Source organism: Clinocottus analis, unplaced genomic scaffold, assembly GCF_023055335.1.
Source record: "Clinocottus analis isolate CAN_PGR_092001 unplaced genomic scaffold, fCliAna1.0.p SCAF_8, whole genome shotgun sequence".
Taxonomy (NCBI): Eukaryota; Metazoa; Chordata; class Actinopteri; order Perciformes; family Cottidae; genus Clinocottus; species Clinocottus analis.
Genome location: NW_027176240.1, coordinates 19,090,713 through 19,111,502, shown reverse-complemented (window position 1 = coordinate 19,111,502; position 20,790 = coordinate 19,090,713). Strand labels below are relative to the sequence as shown.

Below are 20,790 nucleotides of genomic sequence, written 5' to 3'. Positions count from 1 at the left end.
AGATCTCGAAATTAGCCGGAACCTGAGACACAGGTTGAACGCAATGCCCAAAACAATTTCGGGAAGTACAGCTTTAAAAACAGTATAACAGTAAAACTAGAACAAGCTCAACAAGTGTTGTCAGAGCAAGGCACTCACATACCACAATTGAGCTGAAAACATCTTCCTCTAGAGTCATGCAGGTGATTGGAGATATCAATAAGTGTTTTGAGTCAAAAGAAAAATACCAGGACTCATGCAAAACAGAGCTGCCACACCTATTGCTTGGCGCAGGAAAACTGCGCCAAGCAAACAGGCTCATTTACAAACAAAGCAGCCATCTTGTGTGTGAGAGACAAAAGGGAGGTCAGAGGGGTGAGAGGGACACAGCCATGTACTGTTACCACTTGTACATACCATGTGTTTGCAGCGACATTAAGTATCAGTGGAACCATTTGATCATTAAGAGGGGAAAGCACCCATTGTTCCCCTTCCCCCACACTGTACCTTGTCACTGTGACCAGGCAAAGCCTTACACAAGGAAAAGAAACTTGTGCCACATCAAAGTGTCTTTAAAAAGGTTTTATTAAAAATATTCAAACACAGTAGGAAGGAAACTGTACAATCTACAACACAGATTTTTGGCCACTCAACGCACTTTGACATTAAAATGTGGCATAAGCCAGGTACGCATTAAAAAGCACAGTTTATTATGGCATATAGATGGACGATGCATTAAGACTACACGATTTATAAATAAAATGGCGTTACTAGCTTTGACAACATGAAAAAAGCAAGTTGATTGTTACAATCTGTATTTCTCAAGTAAATTGGTAAAAAATAAAAACCACACTACCAAAAAACCCACTCCCACTACAAAAAATAATGTTCCAAGAATGTGACGTAGAAGCCGACTCTTCGTAGAGTCCCACTGCAGCGACAACTTTACATTGGATCCAATTCCCTTTGCTGAATGAAGATAAAACAGGTTGTTAGAAACACATTCTACGGTGGAAAAAAAAAGAGTTTGTTATACAGAGTCACAAGAAATTCACCTGGGCTTTGTTGTAGCTCTGATTCTGTCGCCTTTTGGCAAAGAACTGTAACAAAAAACAAATTGAAAAAACATTATGACACATGAGATTCCAAAATGTGGTTTGAGGCCGAATAAAGACAGTTATTGAGATTAAAAAAAAAAAAATGCTTACCAGGACCAGCAGACCTGCAACCACGGCCAACACCACCACCACGATGACGGCAATGATGCCGCCTGACAGGTGCTTCATGGTGAAAAAAAAAAAAATGCTTACCAGGACTAGCAGACCTGCAACCACGGCCAACACCACCACCACGATGACGCCAATGATGCCGCCTGACAGGTGCTTCATGGTGAAAGTTGGTGGCTCCTCATCCACATAGTACACCAGGATGTTCTCCATCTCTAGATTCTGGCCGTCCACAGTGGGCGCAAACTTGAGCGGGTTCTTAAACAGGGGTAGCACTTTCACCTGCAGGGGAGCAAAAACAACAATGGTCAGTCTACAGGGCCTCCCTTCAAGCGATACACCCACACAGAATTTAGAAAACTAAAGAAAAAAAAAAATTACATCTTTCTCCATATAGTAAGCCATCTGGGTCAGGTCACTCTGGCGGTCTCCCTTTGGCTTCTTCACATCCACCACGATCATGCGGGCATCTGCGTCGTACTGCAGCACCACAGATTGGACTTATTGTTAGTCAGGTACTTTTGTAATGTCGTTCTAATAAATACATAAATTCATGTAGTTTTTTTGCTTCTCAAAAAAAAGTGGATACGCACCTTGATATCCTTCACCAAGTCTTTGTTAAAGTTACCGTAACGTTTGTTCATGGCATCGGAAAAGGCACTGAGTTAGGGAAAACAAGAAATGTTTAAAGGAATTTCAACTGTGAATATTAAACCTCATGTCAACATTGCGATTTTATTTTTAATTAATTTGAAATGGGGACTGTTAAATGTACTCACGCCTTCAGATTTTTAGCATTCACTGGAGTTGTCACTGGTTTGTGTGTCAGCTGCAGACGAACCCAGCTGTGTGTGGCAGGGGAGGCTTAACATTAGTACTGGAATACTGACACTACTCATCCGCACCGGTTAGGACGAAAACACTTACTTGGTCTCCACCAGCTTCTCGCACTTGATGTTCTTGTCTTCCTTGTCGGTGCGACGGACGCCAGCACTGTTGACGCACCAGCACTCCTCTGTATTGTTGCACTGCTTGGCCTTGAACTTGCCGTCGTTCTCGCACTCCGGGTCATAGATGCCATCGTTGTCCACAAAGGCTGTCTCTGTTTGCTTCCCACCTATTGAGCGCGAGTCCTTGCCCGTTTTAATTAGGTGCATCTCGGCCTTCATCAAGAAGCACTTGGGGATCACTGAAGAGAGGAGGGAGGGGGGGGGGGGGGGAATTGTGAGCAGGTGACAGAAAAACGTGCACAGACTTGATAACATACAGGGGTTTACTTACATGCTTTGCAGTCTAGCTTTTGTTTCATGTTTTTGCCGACCATAACGGTACAGTCGCATGGAGCTTCACAGGTGGCCCACTTCAAGGTTTCACATGCACCTTAAAACACACACACACACACAATGAAACAATTTATACTGTCAAGTTTGAATTATGTAAGCAACCACTGGCATGTATTTTTATTACGAGAAGGAGTGCATGTCAAGTTAAATGTCAATCGGCATTTAAATGTCTAATGCCTCAACTTTGAACACCTTCGTAGTGAGATTGCGTTTCACAAAATGCAACATAACTCAACAGACGTATTGCATTGGCGGTTATACAGGCCCATGAACAGAGGGCAGGTAGACTAGCAGGTTTACACCTGGGCGTTGGTTCCTCCAAACAAGACAAGTCCCCGGAGAGCGGAACAGATCCTCCCAACCCCCCACTCGACAACCAAACTGCCTAAAAGCTCACTTGAAATGGCACAAAGCGCCATTTAGGCGACGCGTTTGCTCAAACTGCGTTGCAAGACTCTTTAAAAAAAAAAGAAGTTTAAAAAAAAAAAGAGTTAATTAAATCAAACTACTTACAGGTATCGGCCGCGACTTTCGCCGCGAATGCAACAACAACGAGAGCAATCCATATTTTCATGATGAAATCAATTTAAAAAAACGACTTCTACGTAAAACAAATCGCGTTCTATCCCTCCGTCGTCCACAGAGGTCAAAGAGAAGAGTAAAGAATGGCGTTCGGGGGAAACAAGGTTCCCTTTTTTCTTCCTTGCAGGTGTGTCCCGGTGGTTGAACCTGTTTGAGGGAGAGAAACTCGACGAGCGCGCTTGCGCAAACACACAGGTAGCGATTTAATGTGGAGTACGCGTGCAACCAAAGTGAAGCGACTATATCCCTATTCGATGGTTGTTGTCCAACTGCCTGACGAGCTGTTTATAAGACAAGTAGTCTATTGACGTCACTCCACTTTGCATCGTCGATTGACGAGGTGTGGAGGCAAGCGCACCTTTTTTCCTGTGTGACCATATTTGGTCTCTCTCTCTCTCTCTCTCTCTCTCTCTCTCTCTCTCTCTCTCTCTCTCTCTCTCTCTCTCTCTCTGTCTCTCTCTGTCTCTCTCTCTCTCTCTCTCTCTGTTGACATATTTTATTCTTTCAGCTTGCCAATAAACTAACAAGCAAAAAACACAACTTTCTGTAATGCTTTTGGCGAATAAATTAAATGAAATAGAACTGAATGTTTTGTACATACTTTCGTGGTTAACATTATTTACAGACAAATTATAATAATAAACTGTCTTATGTCTGGATAGAGTGTATTGCAGTGGCCTTTGTACTTTTTTTTAACATGTAAAGCTCTTCATTGTTTCATTGTAGTGTTATTATGCAGATAGACAGTTTAAACCATACAGTTTTACACTACACTCTTATGATGATACTCATATATCCCCATTATGTCATGTTATATTATTATAATATTACTTTGTATTCTCATCACGTTGTAGTCGGCGTTCCCTTCACTATTTAAAAATCATATTCACCAAATGTTGAAGTGCATTTCAAACATTTAGTCCCGATATCGTCCTGATATCTGCGCAAAATGTGCAGTGTTTTAGCAATATGCATAAAAAATATGCATCTTGTTTAAACACTGTTTGACATGGTGACATCATGAACTATTCGAGAGAAACCCGAGGCGATGGGGGGAAAAACATTTCCCAAGTGTAGTGAGTGACGCTCTGTCAGATCACACAGCTAAGTCAAGGCCCATAAAGACTCAGCACTTAAAAGATACTCTCAAAACTCTCCCAATATATATATATATATATATATATATATATATATATATATATATATATATATATATATATATATATATATATATATAAATCAAGACTCAAGTGGGTTGTACAGCAAAAAGGAGTCAATAGCATCCAATTGATTTCCTGGACAAATGAAAGGCCAATGGGTCTTTTATTACTGGGTTCGCTCGATGGGTAAGAGGTACAGAGGAACCAGAACTGGGACTGAGAGGAACAGACTGTTGGAGCTTTTTCATGGAAATGAGAGGTTTCCCTAAAAAGGATTCTGCTGTTGAAAAATGGCTGCTGAGGAAATGCAAAATCAAATGAAAATTTTCATAAAGTTCATAAACTTTAAATAATATTTCACCTCATATTTGAAGACCAGACATGATTCAGATAAAACATTTTTTTGTGAAATCATGGTGCATCATATGACAAATGATCCACCGTGCTCTCAAGGCAACTTTGCCAAACCGGTTGTATTACGAAACCCTTACTGCTGACAAAAGTGTGTGAGTCATTTTCACAAGTGCCACTGATCAAGGGTGTAGCATACTCTTCCTCATAAGTTGTTTGATGTAAATGGTAAATGGATCTATACTTGTAGTGTTTTTCTGACCACTCAAAGTTATTTAACATTACATGACATCATTTCCTATTCACCCCCATTTATATACTGATTGCTGTGGCTAAGGTGCCAGCTGAATAATGCACACCCAGAATAACAGGTGTTTCTTTTCTTCTTCCCATTCTGAAAACATTGCAATATGCAAATTACACAGCAAAAGACCAGCTCACAATACATATACTTAAGTCCCTATAGACTTTTTTTTTGTGGCAGATTACTCGTCAAACAGAGGTAAAATTAATAATGTTAATGATTACTACCAGAGACCTGGTAATGTGTATGCTCCCTCACTGGAATGCAGCCTTCACTAACCTGAACAAGTGACACCTGTGGTTTAACAACAACAACACAATCCCTGTGTTTTGGCAGTTTGTGTGGATTTAATGCACAGACTGACATCTTTGAATAAAGTATACTTGATTTTGTTACTTTTTCAGCTGAAAGATAAATATTCGTTACGTGACGTGAATTCGTGACGAGAACAGGCGGCCGCTGCGGCAGGCGTTGACAAAAAACTGTGATCAAGTCGGACATTTTTCAGCTGCCTTCAAAGTATTAACAGGAAGTTACAGAATAAAATACTTCCGGTTAGCTCAATCTGTAGTCTACTTGTAGTTTACAGGTCACGTTTGCTCGTTTGCCCGTGCGTTTTCCATATATTCATGTAGAAATGTGTGTGTAGCTGCATCCTTTATTGTTTTTATGTCTGCCTGTGAAATTTACTACTGGTTTTGATATTTTATGAAAATATGATTTTGTATTATAAACCACACAAAATATGTTTATAGATTAAACCTGAGACTTATAGTCAACAATCAAGCGTTAAGTATAACACATGGGGTTTGCTGTCAGATCTAAGAGCCAATCAGTTCTCTGATGTGGCGACAGCCAGGTGTTTCCCATCATGCACTGGGCCAGGCAGTCGGTGGAGAGCTGCTGCAGCACCTGGCTCTGAAATCGACAGCCGCCTTGTTCTCGTAAGAGTATCACTGACCACGTGTGCATGACGTCAGAGCACGGCGGGAGCAAGTCGGACACAAATCTAATCGGCAAGCACTGTGAGTTGATCACCGGAGATTGATTATGCGCAGAACTGGCTCATCTTGAACGTGTTACATATTTTATATTTTGCACATTTCACTTAAATTAATTTCCTTAATACACACTGCAGTTATTTGTATTCTATTGTGTGTGTGTGTGTGTGTGTGTGTGTGTGTGTGTGTGTGTATATATATATATATATATATATATATATATATATATATATATATATATATATATATATATATAATATTATTATTATAAATTGTTATATGTTATGCTAGTTATCAAATGTTAGCATGCAAACCTTACGCCTGCTTAATGGGGTAACATTGTCATAGAGTAGCAAAGCACCATCCTCTTAGGTGTCCCCCATGGGGCCTTATTAAGGAAAAACAATGTAAGGCAGTCCTACAACGGCAAGGGTAAAAATATTTATTTTAATCAGTTTGAATTGTGCCATAAATTACCCATATGATGTTTGTCAATTTTATGTTGCAGTTGGTCATATAGTAACATTTCTTTTGTGTGAAACCGCTTTGTTAAGTTACAGCTCTCATCTCGCACAACATACGTCAACAATGCCAACATGGCCATAACCATGGATGGCGAGTTAGACCTAGGCCTTCAATGAGTGCCATATAGTCCACAGGCGGACTGGGAGGAAAAAGTGTCCCTGGAGTTACTGCCACAGACCCACTGGCGTTCATACAGTCCGCTCTGCCACACGGCTCCACCACGAGCATACAGGGCGACGGGACGGACCCGCGTAGCCGCTCCACATGACTAGAAAAAAAAAGAGGAGACGCCGTGAGCAAGGTGCGCGCGCCAGCCGTAGCTTTCATTGCACCATAGAGTTTTCAGAGACCCTTTGACTCGTGTTCGACTCCTTGGTCCGTGTTTCAAGACAGCTTGGGTGGGTTGTCGACGTTGCCCCAGACCCCTGATGGACTTCACGTATCCTGATCCCCACCCTGGCGACGCAATGCGGTTAATGCGCACTAAGGACAGTGCGTGGTGGTATTGGCCATTGAGCAAGGTGCGTGGTGCGCGTCACGCACCGCACCTCACTTTTATTGCGCAATGGGGTTTCAGATCCCACTGACTCACGTGTGCGGACTCCTTGATCCATGTTTCGAGAGGGGCCGGGTGGGTTGCCAACATCACCATATACCCCCTGACGCCTTTTACGTGGGCTGATCCCCTCCCTGGCAACGCAACGCGACACTAAGGACAGCGCGCCCCGGTCAACAGTCCCGGGACCGCGTCCCTCCCCGGCGGGGAGAGAAGAATCAGAATCAGAATTGAAAAGTAGAGCAAACACATCATTTATGGCCCCGGGCAGCGGCGAGTTCCAGGCACGGGCGCTCTAAAGCAGGCAACCGGAGATGGCCCGAGCCTTTCCAAGCCGACCTGGAGCCGGTTGCGGTGCACTACAGTGGAGGAAATGCGCCCGGCAAGGGCCAGCACAGCAAGGGGTAAGCACAACCCATAGTGTCAACAAAAAATACATGTTGTCCAAATCTATCAACAAAACCGCCACACTGACCCTGCAGAGACATGACATTGCAGCACAGCTGTGCCGGCAGCAACCTCCCCCGCGTCAAAGAGAGGCCGCCAGCACCCCCAGGTGCAGCAGTAACAACAGCGCTGTGGCATGTTTATGACTAAATACGACTGCAAATGAAAAAAACAGTAACATAATCAGCATTTCACTCACTAGATGCACATAAGCCTCTGTGGGAAAGCGGTCATCAGTAAGTCCTGAGATTCCAGCTTCTAGGTTTTGACAGGCTCCGTTTATGCTAAGTTCAGACGGCTGATCTGGAATCAGTTGTTTCACCTGGAGTTTCTCCACCCAAGTTCCTCTCTCAAACGGGTCTTGGAGGAGAGATTTGATCTCGTTAGGGTTGAGTCTTCTTGCAAGAGTAGCGCTCGTGCTGGGACAAACTATTGTCTTCTCATTAAAATGTCACTGCGACAGAAGAGAAGCCGGCAAGAACACGCAAGAAGTGAACGAGACACGAGCCCAGAGACACGGGAACGCATTCTTGGGCAAGATGAGAATAGCCCCTCCGGAAGTCTTTTTTACGCAGCTGTTAGAATGAATTGTACGTCACTCATTTATTTCTTTAATCGGTGATTGGCTAGACTGCCTATTAGACCCGTCTTCTTTGGGCAGAATCGATCTAGCCCCACGACATGCACTAGCAACAGAGACGTGCAGGTGAGCAGCTGAGAGGTGCACTAGAAGGGGAGAGAAGCAGGAAAAGCAGATATTTGGCACAGACATCCTATTTTACAAATATTACTGGGTATATTCCATAGCTCAACAACACAAATAATGACAATAATGTATATATATAATGTATAAATATAATAATATTTTTTATAATTAATAATTTTATAATCATTTTTTTTTTGGTGGCTCAAGGTGGGTGGGGCTAAGCCCCGTTGCCCTCTATGGGCCGGCCGCCACAGGCGGTCGTGACTTTTGGGTGTTTATCTTTTCTTTTAATAACATTTTCACAGTTGCTCCAACAGCAATATGACAAAGTGCATGTCCATCAGAAAGAGGAGGGAATTCGCCTATCTATTGTGAGCAAGTTAGCGAAAGCCTTGCATACCTAATAGAACACTAGCACGGCTGTGGAGTCCTTGTCACCGCTAACTCCACTGTTTGAGGGAAGGCAGAAACTTCATGACGCTGTGTATCCCAAACTGCTACTTTTTATCTGCCAGAGAGAGACTTCAATGGGAAACACACAGGGTTCATGGTCAGCATTTCTTCGAAAAGTGCAGAATCAGCCACATAAGCAAGACACAACCAAGATTGTCACTAGTATGACTTAAATGTCAAGTGTAATAAGCAGCTATACAGGCCCCCCGAGTGATCAACTAATTAAATGTTTACAGGTCACAAAAAAATACTTTTTCTCATCTTTGGATGTAGCTCATAAACCAACTCATTATCATCTTATCGCTGCAGTAGCTGCTGCCAAGGATTTATGACTGTGTGTCGTGTACAGGGCTGAATGGCAGCGCTGGTGACGGCCTCATGCCATAATATTGGGATTTGGCATACAATTCAGTTATTGCAAAGAATTTACAAGTCACTTCAGTTTTACTGATGTGATGATACCCCAGTTATGTTTTACCAAACAGAGGTTGCAGCTTTGATACAAACTCCATCAAAGGCAGGAAAAATCATGCAGTGAAATATTAGTAATCCTTGATGAACGGGTGACGGGAAGTCAATATGGTGTCCTGTCTTCTTACAGCGAGGAGAACAAAAATGAGTGCCGCAGGGGACTGGTCCACTTATTGTGCACGGGCTGACACATAAGCAGGGGAATATGGGTGTTCCTCTTCCCAGAGGTTTACGATGTCAGGGCAGTGCATGGTATGGTGAGGCGGTGGCCATTGTTGCGTGTCCCAGGGGTGGAGGAATTACGACAGACGTGGAGGAGAAGGAGGCGGAAGAGGACACTTGGGCGACAGTTGTTTTGTTGACTCTATGGGAAAAGACAGATAGAAGGAGAACGATCCAGGAGAGGGGAGTTTGCACTTTCTGCCCCAAGAAAGCCTCAAAGACAACCGGGAGAGTTGAAAATATGTGGTGAGCACTAATCTCATGTTATCGTCATTATTTAAAACATTTTATTTTTTATTAATAAGGATTTTATTTTCATGAACAATTGCTCAATTATATACAGATTATTTTTTATTAAAAATAGGAGCAGGATGAGCGTTACATTTTTGGGAAATACTTATTAGCTTTCTTACAGATGTTTCAACGAAAATATATTAATAGTCATATTTATATGATAAAGCCAAAAGGTTTTTAGCTTAGCTTAGCACACACTCTGGGAGAAAAGTTATCAACTGTCCAAACTTTTTTGGTCGAAGGTCGAATCAATACTTTACTTTTTCTTTCAAGAACAAAGCTTGATGATATTTCAGACTTTATGTGTTTAGAATTAAATTCTGTCTTTCTCTTTTTCACCCATATGTCTCTTGTACTTAGTAAGATCAGATAAAATAATACCAACTATATGGTTACTATGTTTCTGAAAAACAGAACAAACATTCTCATGATTCTTCTCCTTGCCCACAAAGGATTCCACTCCTGTGGCTTGTAAGTCTACTGGCAAGGCTGGAGTACTGCTGTGCAGGTATTTTACCGTCACTTGCATTCTATACCCGACACTTTGACCCCAAATGCTCCCAAGACATATTTGTAAAAATGTAGTTGTCGTTCAGTGTTTCTCAAGCAATAATTTCTTCCTCTTGTTTTCCTCAGTTGTCGATCCAAAGGAATGTGTGGCAGTGGGCAGTAAGTGCCACACTCAGGCTGAGTGTCTGAAGACCAGAAACAACTTCACCTGTGTGTGCCGCATGGGCTACCAGGGCGACGGTCTGCTGTGCAATGACATTGACGAATGCCTCAGTGGCCTGCATGGCTGTCACTCGCAGGCACGCTGCAACAACACCCTGGGCAGCTACAGCTGTGTCTGCCTCAGTGGCTATGTCGGAGACGGCACCACCTGCCAGGACATCGACGAGTGCGAAGTAGACAATGGGGGCTGCCATGCCAATGGTTTCTGCACAAACTATGAGGGTGGGCGACAGTGCAAGTGTGAAGTCGGTTTCACGGGCAACGGCTTCCAGTGTACGGATGTTAACGAATGCACTAATCAAAGGATCTGCCACTGGAATGCCACCTGCACCAACAACCCAGGCTCATTTGTGTGTACCTGTAATGCTGGCTACAAGGGCAATGGGAACTACCTGTGTCTTGACATAGATGAATGTTCAGAGACTCCTCGTGTGTGTTCTTCTTCACTTGGCCACAAAGGCTGTAAAAACCTGCCCGGCACCTACAGCTGCACGTGCAACGATGGCTTTGAGAGTAACGGGCAGAGCTGCGTGGACGTCGATGAATGTGCGAGCAACATCTGCAGTCTTGACGCGGTCTGCATCAACACCAAAGGGTCATACTTGTGTACCTGCAACAGCGGTTTCAACGGAAACGGACTGGTGTGTGCAGACGTAAATGAATGCAACGAAAACAATCAATGCGACCCTAGCGCTGCTTGTATCAACAGGTTTGGGAGTTATGAGTGCTCCTGTTTGGAAGGTTTTATAGGAGACGGCCGACTGTGTGAAGACATTGATGAGTGTGCAAATCCCAACATCTGCCCTTCAACCACTATCTGTGTCAACACTGTGGGATCGTATTACTGCGATTGTGGCAGCGGCTTCATCTTCAACAACTCCAAGTGCTATGACCAGGATGAATGTGTCGAGGGCCGCTGTAGCCTGTATGCGAACTGCACAAACTCACCTGGCTCCTTCTCTTGTCAGTGCACAGCAGGGTACAGGGGAGATGGCTTCACCTGCACGGATATGGATGAGTGCTCGCAGGATACGCAGTGTCACTCCAATGCCCTTTGCATCAACCTCCCTGGTTCCTACAACTGCACCTGTCAGGTGGGTTATTCTGGAGATGGGGTGATCCAGTGTAACGATGTGAACGAGTGTCTGGTGGACAGTGGAGGTTGCAGAAACAAAGCTTCGTGTCTCAACAACCAGGGTTCCTTTTCTTGCCTGTGCCAGTCGGGATTCATCTTGGTTAACCAGACTCTTTGTCAGGATATAGATGAGTGTAAGGAGCAGAACAAACCATGTCGAGTGAATGAAGAGTGCAAGAATGTCGATGGATCATATGAGTGCCCCTGCCAGGTCGGTTACTACCGCCCGGCCAGTAACATGGTCTGTATTGATAAGGACGAGTGTAAAGACAACTTGTGCCATGTCAACGCCACTTGCCTCAACACTATCGGATCCTACACTTGCACCTGTAAGAGAGGTTTTTCAGAAAACGGCACCCAGTGTGACGATATAAATGAGTGTTCTGGGGTAAGCCCATGCCACCCACAGGCGCTATGCACCAACTCCATTGGGGACTTTTTCTGCTCCTGTCGGCAGGGTTTCAAAGGTGATGGCTTCATCTGTCAGGATGTGGACGAGTGCAACCTCTCTGATACCATTTGCCCGGCATTCTCAAAGTGTATCAACTCCCCTGGTGCTTATGTCTGTTCATGTTTAAATGGCTCAGTTACCTTTATTGACATCTGTGTGCCACCCAGTCTGTTATGTGACCCTGCCTGCCACAATCATGGCCTTTGCCACCGATCGCCTGCTGGATACCAGTGTGTGTGTGACATGGGTTATGTGGGCAACGGACTGGCTTGCTCTGACATAGATGAGTGCCAGAGGGAAAACATTTGTCCTCAAAATAAAACGGAGTGTGTGAATATCCCAGGATCGTTTTCCTGTGTCTGCAAAAAAGGCTACACTCTCAATGGAACACTGTGTATTGGTAAGACAGTTTTATTGTTTAATTTATTGAGTGTTAACTTGGTTTCAGACCACCAAATTGCTGTCCACATCTCTGATATGTCAAGTGATTGAGTCAATTATAACTAAGCTATAGTAAGTGAAACAAAAATGTCAATATGGTCTTCTTTGTCAGCTATGATTAACTGTGCCTATTTAAAAGAATAGTTCATAAACTGCGCTGAATGTACAAAATACAACTGATGTGTTCTCGAGAAGCCATCATTTTTTTTAAAAATTGTTTTTACTTTTCCAATACATATAAATTCAAAAGCGGACAATGGAGACAAACAGAAGGCCGATTTAAGAAAATTGTTGGATGAATAAATTGTGGTTTATCCCTAGTCCTTGTGACACTTAATGTGAATACTCATACCAGCTTTGAATAAAAAACCTTTATTGACATAAAGGAAATAATTGATAATAAAGGAAATAATTGATAATACTGCATTAAAAGTTACATAATTCATGGAGCAAGGCATAGTTCTGTCACAAGACACTTCAAATATTATAAAAGCACATTTTAAGATATTAAAATGCATCTGTACATTTGCAAATAATGATATCTATGAACAATAGTCAGATGAGTTTCCACACATTTAAATTTGACATGACAGCATCAGAATGAGTTATATCTTTTTTTCTTAAATTCTTACATGGTTTCCTTTGCCACCAAACTAAGCAATTGTTTTGTACCTTACTTTAACAACACACAAAAATGATTCACTCTGATAATGGATTGCCTTCTAAAATGTTCCCCCTCTCTTTTTAACCACCTCCCTCCACAGATGTGAATGAGTGTGAAACAGGACAGCAGGAGTGTAGTGAGTTTGCACGGTGTGTCAACACAATGGGCTACTATTTGTGCTTCTGTCTCAGCGGCTTCACAGGTGACGGGAAGAATTGCTCTGGTAAGTATTAATTCGTCATTATTTAATATCCATTGCACCAGTTGGTTATTTTGCCCTAATACCCCATTTAGCACAATTTGGAGCTGTTTCCCTGACACTGTCCCATTTCGGATGAATTATAGACTTTGATGAGTGCCAAGTCCGAAATGGAGGATGCCATCCAGTTGCCAGTTGCACTAACACGCCTGGATCTTTTTACTGTGCTTGCCCACCTGGCATGGCAGGCAATGGCTTTGACTGCCAGGACGTGAATGAATGTGAGCAAAATTCCACTCTGCCACACAACTGCAGCACCCAGGCTTTGTGCCGCAACACAAATGGGTCCTACATCTGCCAGTGCCAAGATGGATACCTGGGTGACGGCTTTGTTTGTGAAGATGTAGACGAATGTCAGCAGGCAAGCGAGGTTTGTAGCAGGAACATGACATGCAACAACGCTCCTGGTTCCTACACATGTTGGTGTATCTTGGGCTTAGTGTATGACGAGGGCACATGCGTGAGTAAAGACACCTGCCTGAATGCTAGTAGCGTCTGCCACCTGCTTGCCGAGTGTCACCAACATCAGGGGTCCTTCTACTGCCAGTGCAAAGATGGTTATAAAGGAAATGGCACTCAATGCTGGGATGTAGATGAATGCGACAAATTCCAAGATGAAGTCTGCCCTTACTTCTCTTACTGCCTCAACACTTTTGGCTCGTACATCTGTGAATGCTGGGAAGGGTTTCAGGATAATGGGACACATTGTCAGGACATGAACGAATGTGTGACGGGGAACTTCACCTGCTCTGACAACAGCACATGTAGTAACATAGAGGGGAGCTACAAATGTACATGTAACCCAGGCTTCTCAAGCAACGGCTCTCTGTGTTTGGATGTAGACGAGTGCTCCCTTGGCTTCATCCAGTGCCCTAAATTCTCCAACTGCAGCAATACAGTTGGATCTTTGGTCTGTGAGTGCTGGGAAGGTTACCAAAACAACCACACTGACTGCGGGGATATCGATGAGTGCCAAGACATCTCGACATGCCCTGAACACAGCACATGCATCAACACCAACGGAAGCCACCTATGCCTTTGCAAAATGGGATTTTCCCGCATGGATGACTTGTGTGTGGACATTGATGAATGCAGTGACACAGAGCTGATAGAGCTTTGCACCAATGGCACTTGTATGAATGCTATCGGCTCATATTACTGTGAATGCGTGAAAGGATTCTGGAGTAATGGGACGGAGTGCGTGGATGTGGATGAATGCTCAGTTTCCCTTAACTCCTCAATTTGTCTGCATCATTCAACATGTGTCAACATACCTGGGTCTTACCATTGTCCCTGCAATCAGGGGTTTGCTCTGAATGGTACTGAGTGTCAGGATGTGGATGAGTGTAACGCTACTGAAGGCACCCCTTGTCCTGAGCACTCATTATGCAATAACACAGCAGGATCATTCTATTGCCTTTGTTCTCCTGGGTACAAACCCATTGGCGCCGTCTGTGAGGATATTGATGAATGTAAGGAGAACATCACCTGCCGATTTGATCAGGTGTGCATCAACAGCTCCGGAGCGTACAATTGTTCTTGTCCGTTGGGGTACCAAGAGGAGAAACAGGCATGCGTTGACACCAACGAATGTGAGAATTCACTGTGCCACCCCATGGCTCGATGCTGGAACACCCTTGGTTCCTTTTCATGCCACTGTTCTCTAGGCTTCACTGGAAATGGCTCTTGGTGCAAAGATGTGGATGAGTGTGTCGCCTTGACCCAACCGTGCCACTTTCTGGCTAGTTGCCACAACACCCCAGGGTCATTTGTATGCATGTGTAGGCCGGGCTTTGTGAGTATTGGGTCACTGTGTGTAGACTTTGAAGAGTGCCAACAGGCTAATGGGCAATGCCACCCTGCGGCGACCTGCTCCAACCATGCAGGAGGCTTCAACTGCTCTTGTAGGCAGGGCTGGAATGCTACCAAAGAAAACGGTCAAGGGAAAAGAGGATGTGTGGACATTGATGAGTGCGTGTCAGCCATGGCATGTCCTGGGCAAACGAGCTGCACCAACCTGCCAGGGACTTACATCTGTTCCTGTCCCCAAAACAGCACAATGTGCAGAATGATGACTCAGAAGGGTTGGTTATGACTTTGTTAATCATGCTTTCTTTTATTAATTAGTTGCATTACTTATTACTTTTCTTTGAAAGTTTCAAGTGAAAAGTTATATATAAAATATGAGAAACGCTTTTTTATATTCATAACAGCAACAATTAGCAAGTACTATTTATCCAATACCTATAGTGAAGCTAGTTTAAAACTAGCATGCTAGTTTTCTCCATGTTAGTGAAGAGGAGAGCAATAGCCAAATTCACATAGCAACAAGGCACGTTTATAGTTTAAGCGTAGTTTATGGTTCTGCGGCACGTCGACACTGTACCATTGCCGTACCTACGCCGTCGACGTAACGCCGTCGTTGAGCATTCGAAGTTCTGCGTCGAGGGACCGTGTTGCTCTGTAATTCACCACCATGCCGCCAAGGGTGTGTGGCTGTGTAGTTTTAGGGGTTATAGAATCAGAGCTCATCAATATTGAAGAGCAAATGCTTATATTGCCAATGTTGAAGTGCAGGCGACAGAGAAGACGTTTGCGGAGATGGTCTGTGCGACCACTAAAAAAAAGCAACTGTCGGAAATTACGTTCTGAGCGGACCAATCACAGTTTTGCGGTCCGCGTCAACGCGATGCATAGTTAGGAATTTTTGGAGGTGCGCATTGACAGCGTAGCTACGGCGTAGGTACACCGTCGACCTGACGCAGAACCATAAACTAAGCTTTAGAGTGACAGCACAAACAACCCATACTGAAGTTCAAGGCATGGCCTGTTTGGATTTGGGAAATTTTTATTTGAACTGATTACTGCATCAATCAATTGCTTCAACATTTTTTCCATACTTCAAATAAGAAGTAAGAGCTTAAACATTCAGGTCACATGCTAGTAAACAGTGAACTGATTAGTTTGGTTGATGACAATATAATGAAGCTATAGTTTAACTGTCTGTTTCTCCCCAATAGAGAGCAGCCTTTACCCCTTTGGAGCAGAGGTTGGTGATAAAGAATTAAAAATAGACACTGAAGATGGAAATTCTCCATACATCACTCCACCAATGGGTTTCCCTTTCATGGGGAAATTGTACGACAGGGTTTATGTGAGTTTCTAAGTTCATCTAGAACTAGTGGCGGTTCAAAACCATTTCAAATTGGGCAAAGCGAGAAAATAGACATTAAATTCAGGATTTTTCAATATCTGTCTGATATTATGTCGGTGTTTCTCTTTCCTTTCTCAGTTTTCTGACAATGGCCTTGTCCAGTTTCAATCCCTCGGTGAGAATGAGCAGTACCTGCTCCCAGCTCCTTTAGCCACCGGTTTCCCCGAAAACATGAATGTGTCGCTGTTGGCAGCCTTTTGGGATGACGCTAACCTCACTCATGGGAACGGACGGCTGCTCTATCAGGTTAGATTGTTGTCAGAATTAAGAAAGAAAAAAATCTTTGCAGATGCAGATTACAAAACAAGCTTGTCATATCCAATAATTGTATAGCATTATTTTGCAACAAATGCTTTGTATTACTTCTCCTTAATTGTTTTTCTAATCTTTCAGGAATACCATGAGATGGATGTGTCAGATGTCTACTCTCAGATAGTGTTCAACCGTACGGCAGACGATGTGTCAAAGTTTGAAGAGGAGAGGAGCAAGCCGGCCTTTACCCCTGCCTGGATCCTTAAGATTACCTGGGACCATGTGATGCCCGTCTTCTTCCAGAAGAACTCCTCAGAGGTTCAAATCTTTAATTTCTTAAACTCTAAACCATTTTCATATTTGTTTTCTGACTATAGTTTGAGGTTTATCTTTCGCAATGTTTGTGCAATCCTGGTACATATTGAGAATAAATTGAAGAGAACAAAGTAGCTTACTAAATATCATGCATAGAATAATTTATAATGCAATATAAATCGTTCATCCATACCATTCAGCTCAAAAAGCAGAATTCATAATTCCTGGAGCATTGGTGTTTTTTTGTTTAACTCTGGTGCCCTCTTGGGGCTATTTCGCCTCCAGGACTTGAGTGTAGTGAGATCTGCAGCCACCTGTCTATTGTGTGTTCTCCTGCGATGTCAGGTTTTTTTTGCATTGTATGTGAGCTCTTGTCAATACAGTAATGTTGAATTAAACCCAGTTATGACTCTCAATAGACCCATTAAATAATTGTTTGAATGCATTAATGTAAATATCTCTTTAAAGAGAGTTTAAGAAATTAAAGATTGTGGGTTCTCACTGTACTCGTTAATTGCCATTTTCAGACCAACACTTTCCAGTGTATCCTGACCATGGACGGAGCGCGCTCCTTCGCCCTCCTGCGATATGGGGAGATGCTCTGGGGTCCAGGCCAAAGGCCACACCACGACGCTGTCATCGGTTACACAGACGGAAGTTCCTCCCACAGGGAACCCACCGTGCCCCCAGGAAACCTCTTTGGGCCTGGGGGCAGATACAGGCCTCAGCAGGTGAAAGGGGTCATGGGGAAGCCAGGACAGCTGGTATATGACTTGACAGGACGGGCAGGGTCGGATGTGGATCCGCGTATTAGGTGCCAGACGTGGGCTACCAAGGAGCCTGACCCCGCTGAGTGGACAAAGGAGCTGTCTCCGTGTCCCTGCACCCAGGCTCAGGAGGACCTGTCGTTCCTGCAGGACACTAGCGATCCGGGTCCCAGGGTGAAGACGTTGAGGGGTCAGCGGTGGGGGGCCAAGGGAGGGCACGTCTTCCAGTCTATCCTTTCCAACAGGTATGGTTCAGGGAAGAGGTGCGTGTACGAACCGGATGGTCCCCTGCTGGCGGGGTACAGTGAACGCTACTTCTCCGAAAACAGCATGCAGAAACATATCGGTAATACACATGGTTTTCTATCTTTGTCAAATCCAAAATGAAGAAAAAATTTAAATACGTATCGAAGAGAGCTCTGTACTGTACAGTTCATCATACTAGTGATTTATGCATGGGGATTGAGTAATACTTCAACATAAATATGACAAAATGCTCCTATTAATTGTTTTAAATATGGCTGAAAAAGTTAGTGGTTGCTCAACAAGAACGTAAGAGACACGTCAAAGCAGCCTTCTGCTCTATCTCTGCACTTTCTGACTATTAATCTGTGCCTTCAAGTGTAATATTGAATCAAAGCTCTCTCCCCAGATGAAGATCTCCTGCCATTCCAGTGGTGTTGTATCGAGTCTCCTCTGTGCCACTTTTATCTCAAAAAGAGACCACTGGACCGTTGCCAGGGTTACAGCTGGGACAACCCTTATGGCTACACTCGGGGCAAGAAGGCGATGCAGGGTGTCGGTGAGGGATTCTTTCGAGTAAACGCAGAGCAAGTTGAAAACAGCAGAAGCTAACACAGACTGTAAAGTAATCAGTTGAAACTGGTGTTTTACTGGTGTCTGCACATTCCCTGAAAACCTTAACTCAAAAAAGGACTATATTAGGATTCATTTTCCTGAAAATCAGTTTTACCAATTTCCTTTGCAGCGATGGTTTACGGCAGTCTTCATTTCATCACCTTCGACGGGACAGAGTACTCCTTCAAGGCCCTGGGAGAGTTTGTGATATTGCGTCTCTCCTCCGCCACCGGATCTAATGTCTTCACCCTGCAAGGACAGACTGACAAGCTCCAGACGGACGCAAAGGGGATCATTGAGGTCCCAGTGGTGGTGCGCATGGCCGCCTTCCACCAGGGCATTGGCAAGGTCAGGGGAGACAGTGTAACTGTGTGTATATGTCACAGAGAGAGAGAGAGAGAGAGATAGACAGAGAGAGAGAGAGAGAGAGAGAGAGAGAGTCTTAAAGGAAGTGTTGCATTTTATAAATGCTTCACTTTCGTTTTGAGAGATAGAGGAGGAGATCATAAAAGCCCTATGAGGCAAGTGAGGAAAAAATAATTAGTAGGATAGGATGATGCACGTCACCCAACTCAGTAGATCAGGTACGAAAAACCGGGTCCAGAGCAGGTTTAGTGAAAGATCACTGGACAAGCTGGCCACTCCCTTCCTCATTGATGAAGGAGCGATATTAGTTATATTATTTTTTTAATTAGAGAGTTCTTCCAGATCGCCAAGATCCGTTCTCACATCATAATGACTTCCTGTACGAGCGCTATCAATTCTGCCAACAAGGACTCATTTATTTACGAGACTTTCTGGAGCATTGAATACCGGACAGCGAGCCGAGTGTTGACCGTCTCACATACTGTACACATACTGTATGCAGACTGGATCACAGACGGGTTGTTAAAAAAAAAGCGCAAGGCCACAGCTCGCTTTTGCGATTGATACATGTTTGTACAGTGTCAGCAATGCAGAGAACATCGGGAAAGCTGCTGCGTGCCGTGCTGTTCTTAACGTTTATTTAGCGCTTAAGAAAATGGATGTCTTAAATGCACTCATGATTATATAATAAGTGTTATTATTACACCATATATATCATTATTGAAGAACCTGATGAACATGGACTCATGATAAGAAGAAGACAAAGAATCACACACAATGTATTTTCATTGCTTGATTGAACTTCTGAATATGAATAATACATACATACTGATTCGCCCATACACATATTCAAACTCCTAGTCATATATGGTAATCTACACATAGATGTATACACATTTATAGTACATGACATGAACTGTGCGTACAGTACATATATGATCATAAGTATATATTACTTTGTATACTACTGCCAGCAGGCACATTTAAATAAATATAATATGATTTATAATATGATTGATGAGGCATTTAAAATTAGCCGATATATTTTCGCAAGACTGATGCATTTGACTTGTCTGATATTTTGCAAATCTTATGTGACTCTAACCCGACCAGTGGAGGTGGCATTATGCTGCCACCTCCGCGGAAGTGCGTACACGCCCAATTATCCTGAGGACTGATGTCTGGTGAGAATGAACGAGACTGTTTTAGGGCGGATCAACTTTCGAAGAACCAACATAGCCAGACAACAATCATCTCTGTAATTTAAGATGGATAATTTGACATTTGATCGTTTTTGTCAAACCACGTACGAAAAATAGTAATAATAATTGTTCCACATTTTTTGGACTATAATTTGTAAAACCTTTTTTGGAATGCAAGATATGTTGGCAATGACACAAGTACAGAACCTCACAGTCAAGACTATCACATATTTCCATCCAGTTATTAAAACTGGCTAAGTTTAATAAATATAAATAATAGATAATATGTATTAATTATTCTTTAATTTATCTTATATTTTCAGATTGAATGGAGATGTGTGGATAACGAAGACGGGCTGCAGGTTTTGGTGGACAATGTTGAGGTCCCAGTCACAGTTGGTAATGACCACCGCACACATCTGACATACAATAAAAATTTCTCCATGATTAAACTCCATGGCGCCGAACATGTATTTAAAACCTAAAAGCTGTAGGAGACAAAAGCATGCAATGA

The 20,790-nt window shown here is 43.3% G+C and overlaps 1 protein-coding gene across 1 annotated transcript; it reads right to left on the bottom strand.

The window, feature by feature from the left end:
• Positions 1-546: 546 nt before the first annotated feature.
• Positions 547-3,424, bottom strand: epcam (epithelial cell adhesion molecule). The gene is made up of 9 exons (XM_068568120.1): positions 3,062-3,424; positions 2,487-2,585; positions 2,133-2,394; positions 1,985-2,050; positions 1,799-1,865; positions 1,587-1,685; positions 1,290-1,487; positions 1,035-1,079; positions 547-948 (listed from the first exon to the last, which is right to left on the bottom strand). The coding sequence occupies exons 1-9, from the start codon at positions 3,120-3,122 to the stop codon at positions 925-927; spliced, it is 921 nt and encodes a 306-aa protein (XP_068424221.1). The 5' UTR covers positions 3,123-3,424; the 3' UTR covers positions 547-924.
• Positions 3,425-20,790: the final 17,366 nt, after the last annotated feature.

Bases quoted from the DNA above. Each gene is read 5' to 3' on its own strand.
- epcam (XM_068568120.1), bottom strand. From the start codon at position 3,122: ATGAAAATATGGATTGCTCTCGTTGTTGTTGCATTCGCGGCGAAAGTC. The intron at 1,080-1,289 runs GTAAGCATTTTT...TTTTTGTTACAG, and splicing joins TTGCAGGTCTGCTAGTCCTG to TTCTTTGCCAAAAGGCGACA. The intron at 949-1,034 runs GTGAATTTCTTG...ATCTTCATTCAG, and splicing joins AGAGCTACAACAAAGCCCAG to CAAAGGGAATTGGATCCAAT.